Source organism: Chiloscyllium plagiosum, unplaced genomic scaffold (assembly GCF_037043375.1).
Source record: "Chiloscyllium plagiosum isolate Xiang-an unplaced genomic scaffold, Cpla_swu_hap1 HiC_scaffold_23, whole genome shotgun sequence".
In the NCBI taxonomy this organism is placed as follows: Eukaryota; Metazoa; Chordata; class Chondrichthyes; order Orectolobiformes; family Hemiscylliidae; genus Chiloscyllium; species Chiloscyllium plagiosum.
Window position 1 is genome coordinate 2,252,215 of NW_028270161.1, and position 17,784 is coordinate 2,269,998.

A 17,784-nucleotide genomic window follows, 5' to 3' on the forward strand; every position below is an offset into this window, starting at 1 on the left:
AGGAAAAGTATACTCTACTGAAGCACTGATGTATAATACTGTAGTTTTTATTTGTCTTTGTACAAATATTATGAATGCATTTTCGTTTCCCATTAAACACTTATTTTTGAATGTCTACATCAGTTTATTCAATGATACATCAGAGTGATATTCTTTCCTTTTATGCAATGATACATATGAGAGCCACTCAGTCTTTCCAGCTTGCTCTAACATTCAATGAGGTTATAGCTGATGGAATTACTCCACAGTCCTGCTTACTCCAGGAACCTCACCCCATTGATAATCCAGAAGCTAACTGTCATAAACATATTCAAAGACCCAGCTTCTATCTTATGAAAAATGAAGTTCCAATGACTCATGATCATCTGTGAAAAAAATAACTCTCATCTCTGTTTTAAAAGGGTGAAAAGTCATTATCTACAGTAACTAAATTCTAGATTGTCTCACAAGAAGAACCATTTTTTGGACACCCACATTGCCTAGAATCCTCATAATCTTCTACTTTAGCAGATACAATTGCAGCTTCTTCAACCTTTGCTCATATCACAACCCACATCCTCCAGTTATTCATCTAGCAAGCCTCTGAGCCAGTTCCAGTGCATTTAACAGTAAATCCTTCCATAAATAGAGTGACCAACAGAGTATATAGTACTCAAGATACGATCATGTCTACATCCTGTATAACTGAAGCATAGCCTCCTTATTTTTATATTCAATTCCTCTGGGAGTAAAAGATAAAATTCTATTACTCTTAAATACTTGCTGTGACTACATTGTAGCCTTTTATGATTCATGCATGAAGACACCCAGATCCCTCTGCATCTCAAAGCTCTGTGATTTTTCACTATTTAGAGAATATGCTTCTTTTTATTCTTCCTGCCAAAATGGACAATTAAACATGTTCCCACATTACAGTCCATTTACTTGATCTTTGCCCACTCAGTTAACCCGGTAATCTCCCTTTGTAGCCTCCTTTCATTCTCTTTGCAATGTACGTTTCTCACAAGTTTAGCAACCGTACATCAAAATCATTTATACACATTGCAAACAGTCCTAGCCCCAGCATTGGACCCCTGTGGCACACCACTCTTTACTTCTTAACAACAAGAAAATAACCCTGTCATGCCAACTCTCTGTTTCCTATTAGCCAGTCAGTCTTTCATTCATATCATTTTGTTACCCCTGCACCACAACCTTTTTTATTTCTGCAATTATCTTTGATGTGGCACCTTATCGACTGCCTCCAGGAAATCCAAGTTCTGATTGTCTACTGGTTCCCCTTTATCCACAGCACACATTACTTCTTCAGAGAGCTCTAATTAATTAGTTAAACATGATTTCCTATTTACAAAACATTGCTCACTCTGCCTGATTACTTTGTTCTCATCAAAGTGTCCTGTTATAATATCTTTAATAACAGCTTCTAACATTTCCCTCTGAAAGACATTGATGTAACTTGGTCTGTAGTTTCTTGGCTTTTTGCCTGCTCCCTTTTTGAATGAAAGAGTTACATGTGCCATTTTCCAATCTAACAGAATCTTACCCTATTAGGCAATTTTGGAAAATTAAAATCAACTCAGCAACTGTCAAATTAGCCATTTCTTTCAGACTCTGGATTGAAGTCTAGAACATAGAACATAGAAGAATACAGCGCAGTACAGGCCCTTTGGCCCTCGATGTTGCGCCGATCCAAGCCCACCTAACCTACACTAGCCCAATATCCTCCATATGCCTATCCAATGCCCGCTTAAATGCCCATAAAGAGGGAGAGTCCACCACTGCTACTGGCAGGGCATTCCATGAACTCACGACTCGCTGAGTAAAGAATCTACCCCTAACATCTGTCCTATACCTACCACCCCTTAATTTAAAGCTATGCCCCCTCGTAATAGCTGACTCCATACATGGAAAAAGGTTCTCATGGTCAACCCTTTCTAAACCCCTAATCATCTTGTAGGGCACTGGGCACTGGGCACTGTCAGCATTATAGCTCCAACAATTTACTCCATATCAAGTCCCTGGAGATTGTAATTTTCTTGAGTTTCTCTGTAACTCCTATTCCCTGATTTTATGGCTATTTCAGGGGCATTCTATGTATCCTCTGCACTGAATACTGATATTAAATTTTGATTCAATCTGACATTTCCTTAATCTCCATTACTCATTCCCAGACTCACTTTTTGTGGAGCCAACAATCATTTTGCTACCTCTTCTTTCTTTTTAAATATCAATCGAAACACTAACTATCTATTATTTATGTTTCTAGCTACCTTCCTCTCACACACTAATTTTCCCTTTATCGTATTGTATTAAACTTTTAGGCATTCTTTGTTGTTTTTAATTTTCTGTCCAGTCACTGGCCTGACACTCATCATTGAGCAATTATAGCTTGCTTTTTTAATTTTTATTTTACCTTTAACATTTTTCAACAATTACAGATGACAGGTTCTCCCTCTGAAATTGGACATGCTTGTCAGAATGTGTCAATTCTATGGATTCTTAAATACTTCCTTAAATGTTTGCCACTGTATACCTACTGACCTACCCTTTTACCTAGTTTACTAATTCATTTGGTAGCTCTGCCCTTGTGCTTTCATAATTTCCCTTATTTAAACAAAAATGTCCAGTTTTGCAGCCACATTTCTTTCCCCAAAAATGAATGTAAGATTCAATCATGTTATAATCACTGCTACCTAGGAGTGCTTTGACCATGGGGTCATTAGTAGATCCTCAGGGCTTGGTATTGGGACCTTTGCTTTTCATAAAATCATCTATAAATTGGTATACAAGGGACGGTTTCAAAGTTTGTTGATGGGAGCTGGGACTTTTATCATTGGACCGTAGGAGGTTGAGTGACGACCTGTAGAAGTTTATAAAATCATGAGGGATCTAGATAGAGATAATGGTAGTTTTCTTTTCCCTAGAATGGCCGACTTCAATACTTGGGGGCACATTTTTAAGGTGAGCAGAGTGATTTAAATAAGACACGAGAGGTAATTTTTTTACACGGAGGGTGATTTGTGTGTGGAATGAAATTCCTGAGGTAGTGGTGGATGTGGTGCAGTCACAATGTTTAAAAAATATTTGGGTAAGTATATGAATAAGAAATGTCTGAAGGGATATGGGCCAGGAGCAGGCAGGTAGGACTAGTTTAGTTTGGGATTATGGTCAGCATGGAGTGCTTGGATTAAAGGGTCTGTTTCTGTGCTGTATAACTCAATGATTCTATGTTTTGGGAGAATTAGAAACTGTGGTAAGGACAGTATAGAACTTCAGTAGGACATTGACCCATTGGTGGAATGGTATGATTGTGGGTAGATGTAGTTCATTGTGGAGAACTGTGAGATGATGAACATTGGTACATCAAAGAGAGTCAGTATAAAACAAAGCAGTCTATTCTATAAAGTGTGTAGGAGCAGAGCGACCCAGGTGTAAATGTACAATAAATCATTAAATGTTATAGGTCAGGTAGAGTAAAATTTCAATAATGGATAAAGTATTTAGGCTTCAAAATAGTGGCATAATGAACAAGAGCAAGGGAGGTTATGTCAAACTTGTATGAGATGTGAGTTTGAACTCAGTTCATATATTATGTAGATTTGAAGGTGGTCATACTAAATAAAGAATGTGAATGCACTGGGAGAGTGCAGAAGAGGTTTAAGTGAATGAGACACTTCAATTCTGAGGATAGATCGGAGAAACTAGGATGGCTTTCCTCAGAAAGAAGAAGGCTAAGACAACATTTTATGGAAGTTTTCAAATTTGTGATGCATCTGCAGTGAGTACAACGGACACCAGCCGTCTAACCACACAATAATCCATTTCTCAACATTTTACTAATCACTTTATATATTGTTCCTTTCAAAATATTTCCCAAATTGTGTTCTGAAATAATGTAGCTTCCACCCAATAGTCAAGCCTGGTAAATGGTTATTTATGTTACTGTGACTGTGTGGTTTAAGAAAACCTTAACAACATTCTTTTCATTGTTCTGGTGAAAACCTTGTTTATAACCCACCATCCAATCAAAACAAGCTTTAACTATTCACTATGTCAAATCCTTTCATAATTTGATAAGGCAGATTGACAGTAGAAGAAACAAATTGGCAGTTTTTAAGAAAATATTATTCAACTGAAAACATATTTAAGTTAGAGCTATGTATCCAGACTACAAAATACAGACAGATAATTTATGTGCCATTAATTAATATTTACCTCGTAGTCGTGAAGACTCCGTAAACAATGGGATTCCTTTCGTCTTTTGTATGGAGCAGAAACACGTCTTCTGCAAAGAATAATGAAGCAATTAAAATTCGCAATTTGAGTGGCAGAAATGTGTTAGATTCTCTCTTACCAATGGGCAGCTTCTAAACACATTGCTGTTAATCCATTAACATATCAGTTTGCAAACAATATATGGACATTGTTGTCCCATTGTGTCTCCTATTCCAGAAAGCCTTTTGACCAGACCTTCTGGTCTTCCACTGCTCTTACTGTAAGGTGCTAATCTTTCGTAAGGCTGCTGATTCCACAACTCAGAGTATGACAATAACTTAGATTACTTAGATTACTTACAGTGTGGAAACAGACCCTTCGGTCCAACAAGTCCACACCGACCGGCCGAAGCGCAACCCACCCAGACCCATTCCCCTACATTTACCCCTTCATCTAACACTACGGGCAATTTAGCATGGCCAATTCACCTGACCTACACATTTTTTGGACTGTGGGAGGAAACCGGAGCACCCGGAGGAAACCCACGCAGACACGGGGAGGATGTGCAAACATTCTCAAGAGAAGATGGCAAAACTCCCTCAAAAACTGACAAGAGGTTTAGCACTGCCCAAACAGCAGGTCACACTGCTCAGCGCTTCAGGATAATCACCGAAATGTACAAGGCACAGGAGATGGAAAAAAGGAGAATTTATTAACAGCTAAAGGCATTAAGAATATTGCTATCAGGTTACTCATCGGCTTTCAAATGTACTAACTCAGAAAAGTATATTAGCCCAATCTAGACAGCTTGCATCTACTTATGCTGCACATTCCAATGACATTTTTTAGAAGGAGTGATGTGGCTAATCATTATTTTTATAAGATTGACAGCAAGACAATAATTCACTGAGCATTCCAGGACTGTAGATTGATGAAATCTGTTCACTGCTCAGAACTCTGTCGCCTGTCTGTTATTTTTTTAACTAGGAAAAGGTTTGTGACCTTATTTATTAAAATTTGAACCTGACCGATTCTGACCCCATCAAGATCAGTTGAGCAGATAGGCATAACAATGAGAGTAACACATCTATCATCACCCCAAGGAGAGCTGGAGAGAAGGGGGAGAAGGAGCTTTGTAGGATCTTGTACTACCAATGATGGAAGCCCTGAGAGGCTAACTGAACAGCAGTTATGTTTGAATTGAGAGACCGTCAGTCATAAAATTACAATCCTAATAATTTCTGGAATTATCAGAGTCATTGAGAAATACTGCTTCTTTAAATCTGTCTGTGCGGCTTGGCAGAGTCTGAGATGGGTCTGCACAAACAACCAGGATGAGTGGGGTAAGGTGCTGCCATCAACCTTCCTTTCTATGCTGTGTCTGAGACGCTATCGGTTAACATTGATAATGAATAAATTATCATGGAGCTGTAATAAGAAGAGGCACTTGTCTTACACAACTCAATGTAGTTAACTGTATGATAGCATCTTGTACAGGTTACACTGATTGGTTAGGCACAGGAGCAAGAGAAGATACAGCTATCTTAAAATCATAGAATCACTACAGTGTGGAAACAGGCCATTTGGCCCATTGGGTCTGCACTGATCTTCCAAAGACCATTTCACCAAGTTCCACTATCCCCACCCTATTCCCCTAACCCTGTAGTTCCCTTGGCTAATCCACCTAAGCTGCATATCTTTGGACTTGTCTGGGATCATGTACTGGACTGCTCCTTCTTCACCCAAAGACTGTGCAGCATCATCAGATTGGGTAGAGTTTAATGCATCTTCAGTATTAACTTTCAGAACCATCACCATTTACAAAGTGATCAATTGTTAAATCTACCACACATGCCTGGCTAAACCTTTAATGATCACCTTTTTACTTTGACCAGCCCAGTGATGCATTTTAAAGAAATCGCTGATTAAATTTCCATACTGTTAGCAGAGAGCAAATTCAATGAAGCTCTGCAGTGAAATTTTTACTTACGTAGTTCATCAAAATATGTGTCAACCCCATCAGGACCTGGGACAGAACACACCAGGCGGGCTTTAAGGAATGTTGTCCATTTATTGATGAGGCTGCGTTGTCCTCCAACATCATTCTGGAGATAAAGAAAGATAGAAGAATATAAATTTATAAAGATTTGGTCTGCTCTATGGCATTCAAATTATAGTGTCAAATTTGTCTCACATGAAGTTACCTATTGTGTGCATGTACAGATTCATCGCAGTTTGGAATTAGACATCGGCGACAATGCACTGAGAATTAATATCATGAGCATCAATAATTATCAAACCACACTCTGCCCATGTCTTAGAGAGTTGGCAGATAAATTGATTCAGAGAATTGGTAAATGTAGCTTTTTGACTGACTGCTGCCAAATCTAAGAGAGGAAACAACTGTAACTCTCACATAATGCTGCTCTACCTGACGACACTTCCCAGTATTTTATGCTTTTATTTCCTATTTCCAGTACCCACAGTATTTGGCCTCAATTTTGTAACAAAAGACTTTCCGACACCCAATATAGAGATGGAATCAAACCAGTTCTGGCTTCGAGCCCATATTTATAGTGAAACAATTCCAAATAAGTAAACATGGCTCAGAAATCATAAACATACACTTCAATCATTGACACAGATGCCACAAAGTTAGAATCCCACTCAGAAATTAATCAAGCTGGGATCTTTCACTTAATGAGGAGGAGTCCAAACAGACCTGTGCAAGGTAGAGTGGTGGTCTCTATGTGCAGACCAAGGATTAGAATTTTCATATGTAACAAGAAACCCACTCCAACAGGTATTGTTGGCACCAGTTTTGCCAGCTGTAGCAATTAGTGGATCCAATCCTGTGGTTGCCACGAACACATATGGGGGAATTAGAGAAGATTCTTTACCTCAGGGTTGCTGTTATACAACAAGGCGCAGTTTGTTTAGTTGGATTATCCTCTGCATTTAAACATCAATCAAACCATGACCATTTCTAAAGCAGACTGAGAGACTAATTGGCAAGTTTCCAAAGCTTGATCATTCACTCCATTGTCAGAATAAATAGGGCAATCACTCTCCTTCGTTCCCACCAGGGGATGGTGTGCTGTTCACTTGGCATTGCTTTATTACACTATGACTGAGAAGACTTGCTGTGCATAACAGGAACAAAAATTGGCATCCCACAGCCTTGGCAACCAATCTTTACAGCTTGTTAAATTGATATAATTCTACTTAATGTTCAATAAAAGCAAGCTGCAGAAATCATTTTCAGAGCTATTCTTTAATGGAAAGGATATATATTACAAAAGTTCTAAGGAGCACACCGCCCTCAAAGGGATCAAAGGATTAAATTAATAGACAAGCGTTTTATAAAGTTTATTAATGTTTAGCTCATTAACTGATGACCTCACCAAAAACTACTGATTCACTGAAAACTTTTGCTGTAAATTTCTGATGAGGTCAAAGGGTTAATTAGCTCTTGTAGAAAATCTGCACATGTACTGCCTTGGCAGTTAAACTTCCTCATTCATAAAATAAATTGAAAAACAATGAAACTGGCTATTCTTTTCCTGAAGGTGTCACATTATATACTGCATCGATCCTTTATTACACACAAATCAATCTTTTATTTACCAAATGTTGATCATCTGTTACACTTCAGACACCATCTAAAATATAACACCAGAAAGCAATTCCCTCTACATCCTTACTTTGATAATATTGAGGTCATTCAAAACTCTGTTGCCTTGTTCTAACTTTCACCAATTCTCATTTCCCAGTCATCCCCGAGATTCCTGACCTACATCAGCACCTGATTAATCAGCCACTCAGTTTTAATATTCTGATCCTTGTTTTTGCATCCTCCATGGTATCACTTCTCCTGATCTCTGCAAGCTTACAGCCCTTTGCAAACTCTGCAGTCCACCACTCTGAGCCTGTTCAGCATCTGACTTGCTCCACCATCCACTGCTGCATCATTTGTATTCATTCCCAGGATAAAGGCATCTCTGGCTAGGCAGCATTTATTGTCCATTCCACTTGCCAAGAGGCAATTAAGAGTTAACCACCTTGCTGTGGGTCTGGAGTCACATGGAGGCCAGACCAGGTAAGGATGGCAGATTTCCATCCCGAAAAGGTATTAGTGAATCAGATGGGTTTTATGGCAATCATTGTGGTAACAAATAGACTTCTTTAAAAATTCCAGATCATTATCTACCATAATGGGATTCAAATTTGTTTCCTCAGTTCTGGATTATTAGCCCAGTGACATACCATAATGGCCCCAGCTCCATCTCTAGTTACACTGACCGTAAGCTCTGAAATCCACTGTTTTAAACTTTCCATCTCTCCTTCTCTCATTAAGATTCTCCTTAAAACCTAACTCTTTGACCAAGCTTTTAGTTTTCTTCCATGTCTGTGGCAAATTTTCTTCATAACAATCTTCACTGTCAGTGGGACAAAATCCTGGATTTCCCTCCCCACACAGTGAGGGTATACCACAGCAACTAGAGCTTTGAAGAATATACGAGGACAGGGCTTTAAAAGCCAGTTTCAACTTCACTGAAGTGGACTAGTGGGACTAAATGTTTTTGTGTGCAGCAGCCTGTATTTGAGTGTCATTGTGCTATGATAATCAGAATTGATGAACTATTGCCCAGTTACCCCTATGTTGAAGGTAAAGACCAATTCATACTCTGAGAGCTAGATGGAGATAGCTGGCAGAACCAACAGAAGGGCAGCCTTGGTCACTCTGAGTGCTGCAAACCACTCAGTAAAAGAATCAAGACAACATAGAATCCCTACAGTGCGGAAGCAGGCCATTCCGCCCATCGAGTCCACACTGACCCTCTGAAGAGCGTCCATCCAGACCCACACCCCTGCCCTATCCCTGTAACCTCATATTGCCCATGGCTAATCTATTTAGCCTACACACCCCTGGACACTCTGGGCAATTTAGCATGGCCAATCTACCCTAACCTGCATATCTTCGGACTGTGGAAGGAAACCAGAGCACCCGGAGGAAACCCACACAGATGCAGGGAGAATGTGAAAACTCCACACAGACAGTCACCCGAGGCTGGAATCATGCCCAGGTCCCTGGTCCTGTGAGGAATGAGCTGACAAAGCAAGAATTTCAAAAGGCAACTGTGCATTTATCAATATCAAGGCTACAGGTCACCTCCACAGCAATAGGCAAAAGTGAGGACTACAGCTGCTGGAATCCAGAGCCTAGATTAGAGTGCTGCTGGAAAAGCTCAGCAGGTCAGGCAGCATCCGAGGAGCAGGAAAATCAATGTTTCGAGCAAAAGCCATTCCTGATGAAGGGCTTTTGCCTGAAACGTTGATTTTCCTGCTCCTCGGATGCTGCCTGACCTGCTGTGCTTTTCCAGCACCACTCTAATCTAGACTCCACAGCAATAGGTTTTACATTTAACTAAGACACCCATTAAGATTATCACAAATAATGAAAAACTATGAATAATTTCATTAATAAATCAGGGACTGCTCCATATTTTTTTTTAAACTTCAAGCCTTTTGGACTCAACCTTTTTCTCTAACCTGTGTGGATGTGCGTTGCATTATGAATCCTTCTTGCATTTAGTAATTAATAAATTCACTGGTTCATTCATGATAGTCTGATTAAATTGGATCCTTTTAAAACATATGTTCATTTCAGTCTGAGAGAAAATATCTGTGAGGAAAAGGATCCTTTTTAAATTCACCTTGTTGCTGTCAACTGAGGGGGTGGATGCATGGAGGAGGGAAGCCAGCTCATCCCTGCTCACCTGGGAGCTTAACAATATGGTCTTTCAGTTGGAATCAGAGTGAATCTTGAATGTTGCCAGGTGTCTGCTCATTGCAATAAGACTTATAGATTGTTTCAAAAACAAAGGATCTAACAAAGTTTACAAAATAACAATTCAAACCACATTAACCTCGTTTGGATAGTTATTGGATAAGATTTCTTCTCTCAGACGGGTGTGAGTCTTTGGTGCAGAGAGCTGTGGGAGCAGAGTTCCTGTGTATATTTAAGGCTGAGATAGGTAGAATCTTGATCAGTCGGGAAAATGCAGGAAATTGGACGTAGAGAAGATGTTTCCATTAGTAGGAGGGTCTTGGACCTGAGAGCTTGGCCTCAGAGTGAAGGACGACCCTTTAGAACTGTGATGAGAAAGAATTTCTTTTGCCAGAGAGTGGTGACTCTGTGGAACTCATTACTGCAGTGGCCGGTGGAGGCCAAGTCAGTGAGCGCATTTAAGACAGAGATAGGTAGATTCTTAATTAATAAGGGGATCAAAGTTTATGGGTAGAAGGTAAGAGAATGGGATTGAGACACATATCAGTTCTGATTGACTGGTTGACCTCATACAATAAGAGTTCCCTGATTGAAGCTGTTAATCTGGTCCAATCAGGGAGTCCTGGCTGACAGATAAAATACAAGTGTCAGTCTGACTCTGAGAGCTGGCTGTGAGGGAGCTGGACTGATATCAAGGACCTTCCACGTGTACGTAAAAGGTGATGGGATACCAGCCTCTGTGGAGTTATTTAAGACTCAATGGGCTGAATGGCCTAATTCTGCTCTTATATTTTATCATCTTACGGATGTGGGGAGTGTCAGATCAGCCATGATTCTATTGAATGATGGAACAAACTCGAGAGGCCGAGTCGTCTATTCCTGTGCCTATGGTCTTTAGGCCCTTACGGATAGAGCCTTCTATAAAAGTTTAATTTGTAATCATTTCTTACTAACTCAAAATTATACACTGCTGGAATATTTGACAGAAAATTTCTCATTTGACCAAACTGGCTCAGTTGGATTTGTGCTTCAGGTTTTGATTAGATTTCACCCTGAAGAAAATTCAGCTTGATCACCGTTATATTGTATTTCACAAGCTTGTCTTGTTCAATACCAAAGCTGTTAATGTGAGGACAATGGCAAATAGAATAGAAAATGTACCTAAAAATGCATTTAAGATGAAGATAAAATAAGAAGAGTGAGTACCTGGTGTATTTCACACTATCTATAACAACTTTGCTCAGCAGGGTTTCTGTTTTAGTATTCGGCCTCAGCTCTTGTTAAGTCAGTCCCAGCAATACCAAAACTGACAATAAACATCCATTGCAAGTTATTAAAGCCTAATTCAGGGTACCAAGGGAGGAAGAGAGAAAAAACCCAAACAATTGTAATGTGGTTGAATGCACACACCACAATTAACTAATGAGAATTAGAAACATTCCCACTCGTTTATGTAATAAGTAAATCATTCAACACAAAAACTGAATGATATTGCAATAAAAGGCAATGCAGACTATTTCAAAAAGGAAGTGAACACAGTTTGTTTTTCAGATGGATTATGTCTTACTGGGGAACCAACCTACTGGGAAAGCAATTCTGGAATGTTGACAAATAATCCCTTTTCTGAAGCTCTCTTTTATAATTTCCAATTGCTTTATTTTCCTTTCTCACTTTAACAAGCACCCAGAGTGCAGTTAACAAAATCACCTCTGCATATTAGAGCTGGTCCCAATGGATTCCAAACTGGGCGTCAGTGAGCAGGTGCTGCTTGATAGCACTGTTGATGACACCTTCCATCACTTTACTGTTGATGGAGAGTAGAATGATGGAGTGGTAATTGACTGGGTTGGATTTGTCCTGCTTGTTGGGTTGAGGACATATCCAGACAATTTTCCACTGTTAGGTAGATGCCAGTATTGTAACTGTATTGAAAGATCTTGGGTTAGAGAGTAGTTAGTTCTGGAGCACAAGTTTACTACTATTGCCCATAATCTTTGCCATCTTCAGGGTCTTGAAACATTTCTTGTTATCAAGAGTGAATGTTTCAAGTCCGTTGACTATTCATCAGATTGTAGATTGATCTACGTTGGCAATAAATTGTACAGGGGTATAATGAACCACGGTTGCAGGAGTTCAGGGGGCCAGGTTCACATGGACTGTATGAGGAGCTAAGCAGGTAGCCAGGGTTTAACATATGGCATTGTTTAGTGTAAATAGGGCATGAGGAGTGTGTTGGGTCATTGAGGGGCTGGGAATTCTTCTTATTTCTATTTTCAGTTGTCATAGCTCCGACAAAGTCCGAGAGCACTGAGGCCCTTCTCCTGCCTAGCACCTCCACCCATAACCCAATAACTCTGACCACCTTCTGGGACAGAGATCACCATTCCCACACACATCTGCACCTTCTCGCCCCTCTCCACCAAAATAAACATCCAAACTTCCAAGTTGCTTCCTCCTAGTTAGCTTTAGACAGCTTGGAATTGTTCACCCTTTGCAATCCCAGTGCTGGGGGTAATATTCAGACCCCACAATCTAAAACTGGGTCTAACAGGAGCTGTCACATTGCTCACACTGTCCTTTGAGGAAGAAAGGATGGCTCATTATATGATCGTTGTGCTACATCTTGTAGTGAATGTTTTTTGTTTGGTGAGTGGGTTTTTAAAGAAGCTAAGTTGGAGATCAGGTTACCTAAAGTGCATCTGGCATTTCAGAATTAATAAACGGACTGCTTTGACATTTGGTTTGAAGATGCCAATGACAAGGGAATGACAGGTCTCCAAGAGACTAAGATGCAGGCGTTAGCACTTTCCTGACAAGCTGATCTGGTCTTAATTCTCACTTTTATGGCTTTAAAGCAAGGCAGCCTTTATAATTATTATACTCCTTTAAGTTTTCTATATACTGGATTTAGCTGCATAATAACACGAATAGTGCTGTTGAACTAAAGCCATCCCAGGATTAGGTTAAGTCTGGGTGTTGGCTCAGAGGCCTCCGTGAGGAAAAATACCCATCAATCTATTTTCATAAGTCAAGAAGTAATGCCTTCAAAACTGAGAGAACAGAACAGCTAAAAGTAGGTTATGGAGGACTGCTCCCAGGTGCTAAATTTGGTTTTCTGAAATCTGAAGACTGTAAGATGTTGCTAAAATGCTGTTTGAATTAAATGCAATTCACACACCAGTTAGCAGGGTCTTACATATAAACTGTAACATACTTTTGCTGGTGCACTGATATCTGCACTTTTGAAGGTCGTGTAAATGTTTCTGGCATTAGAAACCTAATACTCACATAACGTGTAAGTCGTGTTATTTAGTGAAAAAGGACAGAAATTGCTGAAGGAACTCAGCAGGTCTGGCAGAATCTGTGGAGGAGAAAGCAGAGTCAATATGTCAAGTCCAGGGACCCTTCTTCAGAAGGGACTCAAAATGTTAACTGTTTTTTCTCCATAGATACTGCCAGATCTACTGAGTTCTTCCAGAAATTTCTGTTTATGCTTCCAATTTCAGCATTTGCAGCACTTTGTTTTATTTTTATGTTGCTTAGTGATACATATTGGGAAGGAAGATATTCAATTCATCAAATGCCCCTTGCTCAGAAATGTGAACAGTCCAAGTCACAGCAATGTAAAACATGTTCACTGACTCAGATCTGTCATAGGCTAAAAGGTCTTACAACTGCTCAGATTCCTTAAGACTGCCATAGCTAATTAAAATAAACACAAATTTATCGCATCCTATTTACAAAATATTTTTCAGGACTAACTACACTTGTATCCATTGTGGGGAAAGCAACACTTTACCAGACTCTGTCAATGCTTTGATATTATAAGGCAAAGGAAGCCACTCAACGGGGAAGTGGATAAATACAAGTGATTTTCTCAAGCTCCCTGTGAAATAATGTTGCAACGTCATTCATTCTTCCTCCAAATTTTGATTAAAGACTAGAAACTGACTGAGCAAATTTTCACCAGCAATCTGTGTTCACTCAGAAGCACACTTGAACTGATAGCAATATTCCTTGTTTTCCTTCAGGCTGTAAGAAGAGGATAGGAGCTGTCTAACTGCAAATAGAAATATTCAACCTTGCAATCATACAAATTATTAACAAATGTATTGATTTCACTAAAATCAAGGGGAGTTCTCCATTTGGGAGATAAGTTTACAGCAAAATATGGAATATGCACCATGTTGATATTTTTGGAAAACATTTCTGTAAATTTTATTTTAAATGTTGACATTGAGTCTTGAAGCCTAGTGAATGAATAATGTAGTGGCTGTGCAACTTGCTAAATATCTTCTTGCAGTACAAAGATATTGGAACAGACCATCCGAATATGGAGCCGTCACAGTTTCCAATCTTAGTGCCTGGAAATTAAGGTACATCACGCTTACTATTGTTTCCTGCTGTGTTCTCCCAATGGATAAGGAGCAGAACTTGTTTTCTCAAGTATTCCTAAACATGGTTTTGAAAGGAGTAGAAGCAACTTGAAGTGGGGTTACTCATTTCGTATTGAGCTACAGATAGTTTACAAAGATACTGAAAACTGCCAAACACAGGTCAATATGGATATGTGAACACAGCAGAGAAAAGAGATAGACATTCATCCTATGAGCTTATTACAGACTAAACCCAGTTGCTGTAATGCGACTAATTAATTTTGGAGCCTAATTTTGCATAAGAACTTGCCTTTGTTTGAACATAAGAATTAGAGGCAAGAGTAGCTGATTCAGCTCCTCAAGCCACGTAATACGATCATGTCTGATATTGGACATTAACAAAGTGATAACATCATTGATAGTTGAAGGGTGCAGTAAACAATATAGATTCATATTCAGCTTCATGCAGAAATTCTGACGATCTTCATTTCACTATTACCTTAGAAAGAACTTTGACATCCAACATGCCCTTTAGAAATTGTCTTTTTAATGGCTAGGTAGCTTTTTGTCCTTCCACTTATACAGATGAAACTAAACCTCTTCACCTCATAGCACAACTTGCATAATCTATTTCCAGTCATCAAATCTTAAAAAATGATGTTTTGGCAATAATAACATAAGTACTGCATCATCGCATTGGTTGTAATTTTTCAAATATTCCTTGGATTCTGGAGTACTGAAGGATTGGAAAATTGCCAGTGACATGCCCAATCAAAAAGGGGGTAAAATATTAGACAAAAAGTGGTAAATTTTGGCTGATTAACCTAACATCTAATGTTGGAAATATACTGGAATCAATGATTAAGGAAGTAATGGCAGAGCTTTTGGAAACTCAATCTAATCAAGCAGAGTCAGCATGGCTTTGTAAAAGGGAAATAGTATCTGACTAATTTATTAAAGACTTTCAAAGTAGTTTCAACCAGCATAGATAGAAGGACAAGTAGATGTGACATACTGGACTTCCTGGAGTCGTTCAACAAGGTACCTCACAAAATGTTAAGTCATAAGATAAGAGCCAATGGTGTTGGAGGGAGTATATTGATGAGGATAGACAATTGGCTCATGGGCAGGAAACAGCAAATGGGCATAAGGGATTCTTTTACAGGTTGGTGACCTGTGACCAGTGGGATTTCACAGGGATCAGTGCTGGGACCGTAATTGTTTACAATGTATATATTCACAACTTGAAGGAAGGAAGTGAATGTGCTATAGCCAAGTTTGTAAATGATACAAAAACAAGTGCAAAGGTGAGTTGTAAGAGAGACACAAACATGTAACAGAGGGACATTTAAGGTTAAGTAAATGGGCAAAAGTTGGCAAATAGAATATTGTGTGGGAAAATGTAAAGTTGTTCACTCTGGAAGGGGGCATAAAGGAACAGAATATGAGTTATATGGAGAAAAGCTGCAGAAAGCTGCAACACAAAGGAATTTAGGAATACTTACAGAAAGCTAACACAAAAATACAGCAGGTAGTCAGGAAGGCTAATAGAATGTTGTTCCTTATTTCAAGGGGTTTGTTGTATATGGGTTAGATTCGTGAACCGTGGATGACAAGAGAAATCGTACGACTAGCCAAGAGGAAAAGGGAAGTGTACATAAGGCCTGGGCAGCTAAGAACAGAAAGGGCCCTGGAGGAATATCGGAAGAGTAGGACAAGTCTTAATCGAGGAATCAAGCGGGCTAAAAGGGGTCATGAAATAGCTTTAGAGAACAGAATTAAGGAGGATCCCAAAGCATTTTATTCTTATATAAGCAAGCGGGTAACGAGGGAAAGGATTGGTCCACTAAAGGATAATGAAGGAAGGCTGTGTGTCAAACCTGAGAGAATGGGTGAGATTCTAAATGATTACTTTGCATCAGTGTTCACTGAAGAGTGGAACATGATGAATGTTGAGATTAGAGATAGACACAAAGATTGGTGGAGTAGCAGAAAGAATAGGGAACTGTCAGAGAATACAGGAGGATATAGATAGACTGGACAGTTGGGCGGAAAAGTGGCAGATGGTTTTCAATCCAGACAAATGTGAGGTGATGCATTTAGGCAAGACTAATTCTAGACAGAATTATACAATGAACGGAAGAGCCTTGGGAAAAGTTGATGAGCAGAGAGATCTAGGAGTGCAGGTCCATTGTACCCTGAAGGTTGCTGCACAGGTGGATAGAGTAGTAAAGAAGGAATATAGTATGCTTGCCTTCATCGGACGGGGTATTGAGTATAACAGCTGGCAGGCCATGTTAAAATTGTACACGATGTTGGTTTGGCTGCATTTAGACTACTGTATACAATTCTGGTTGCCACATTACTAAAAGGATGTGGATGCTTTGGAGAGGGTGCAGAGAAGGTTTACGAGGATATTGTCTGGTATGGAAGGTTCTAGCTATGAAGAGGGGTTGAGTAGGTTAGGTTTGCTTTCATTTGAAAAAAGGAGATTGAGGAGGGACCTGATTGAGGTTTACAAAATCATGAAGGGTATAGACAGGGTGGATAGAGACAAGCTTTTTCCCAGGGTGAAGGATTCAGTAACGAGAGGTCACGCTTTCAAGGTGAGAGGTGGAAAGTTTAAGGGGGATACACGCGGCAAGTACTTCACACAGAGGGTGGTGGTCGTCTGGAACGCGTTGCCAGCAGAGGTGGTAGAGGCAGGCACGGTAGATTCATTTAAGATGCGTCTGGACAGATGCATGAGTAGGTGGGGAGCAGAGGGATACAGATGCTTAGGAATTGACCGACAGGTTTAGACAGTAGATTTGGATCGACTCAGGATTGGAGGGCCGATGGGCCTGTTCCTGGGCTGTAAATTTTCTTTGTTCTTTGTTTTTATAAGAGTAGACATGTCTTACTGCAACTGGCCAAGGTGCTGATGAGATCACATTGAGCACTGTGAGCAGTTTTGGTCTTTTTATTTCAGGAAGGAAATCATTCCATTGGAGGCAGTTCAGAGAAGGTTTACCAGAAAGATCCCTATATAGAACACAGATTGGGACTCCAGTTACTGAAGTTTAGAAGAATGAAAGGTTATCTCACGGAAACATATCAGATTCTTAAGGGGCTCTCCTTTATTGGAGAGTCAAGGACCAGACAGCATAGTCTCAGAATAAAGGAGTGCCATGCTTAGATTGAGATGAGGAGGAATTTCTTCTCTAAGAGGGTTGAGGGGCTTTGGAGTCAATCTGTATATTTAAGGTTGTGATAGATAGATTCTTGATTAGTTGGGGAATCAAAGGTTATGGGGAAAGGGCAGGAAAGTGGATGTGAGGAATGTCAGATCAGGTATGATCCTATTGAATGGTGGAGCACGTTTCAGGAGCTGGATGGTCTCTTCTTGTTCCTATTTCTTTG

The 17,784-nt window shown here is 39.7% G+C and overlaps 1 protein-coding gene across 6 annotated transcripts in view; it reads right to left on the reverse strand.

Moving 5' to 3' along the window:
* The window catches only part of LOC122561883 (semaphorin-3D), a 356,084-nt gene that overhangs the window by 100,360 nt on the left and 237,940 nt on the right, over positions 1 to 17,784 (reverse strand). For all 6 annotated transcript variants that reach the window (XM_087999320.1, XM_043714212.2, XM_087999319.1 and 3 more), the window contains exons 9-10: positions 6,206 to 6,320; positions 4,216 to 4,285 (exon numbers count right to left, since the gene is read on the reverse strand). In XM_087999320.1, the coding sequence (XP_087855446.1) occupies positions 4,216 to 4,285; positions 6,206 to 6,320 (185 nt within the window). The remainder of the gene's footprint in view (positions 1 to 4,215; positions 4,286 to 6,205; positions 6,321 to 17,784) is intronic.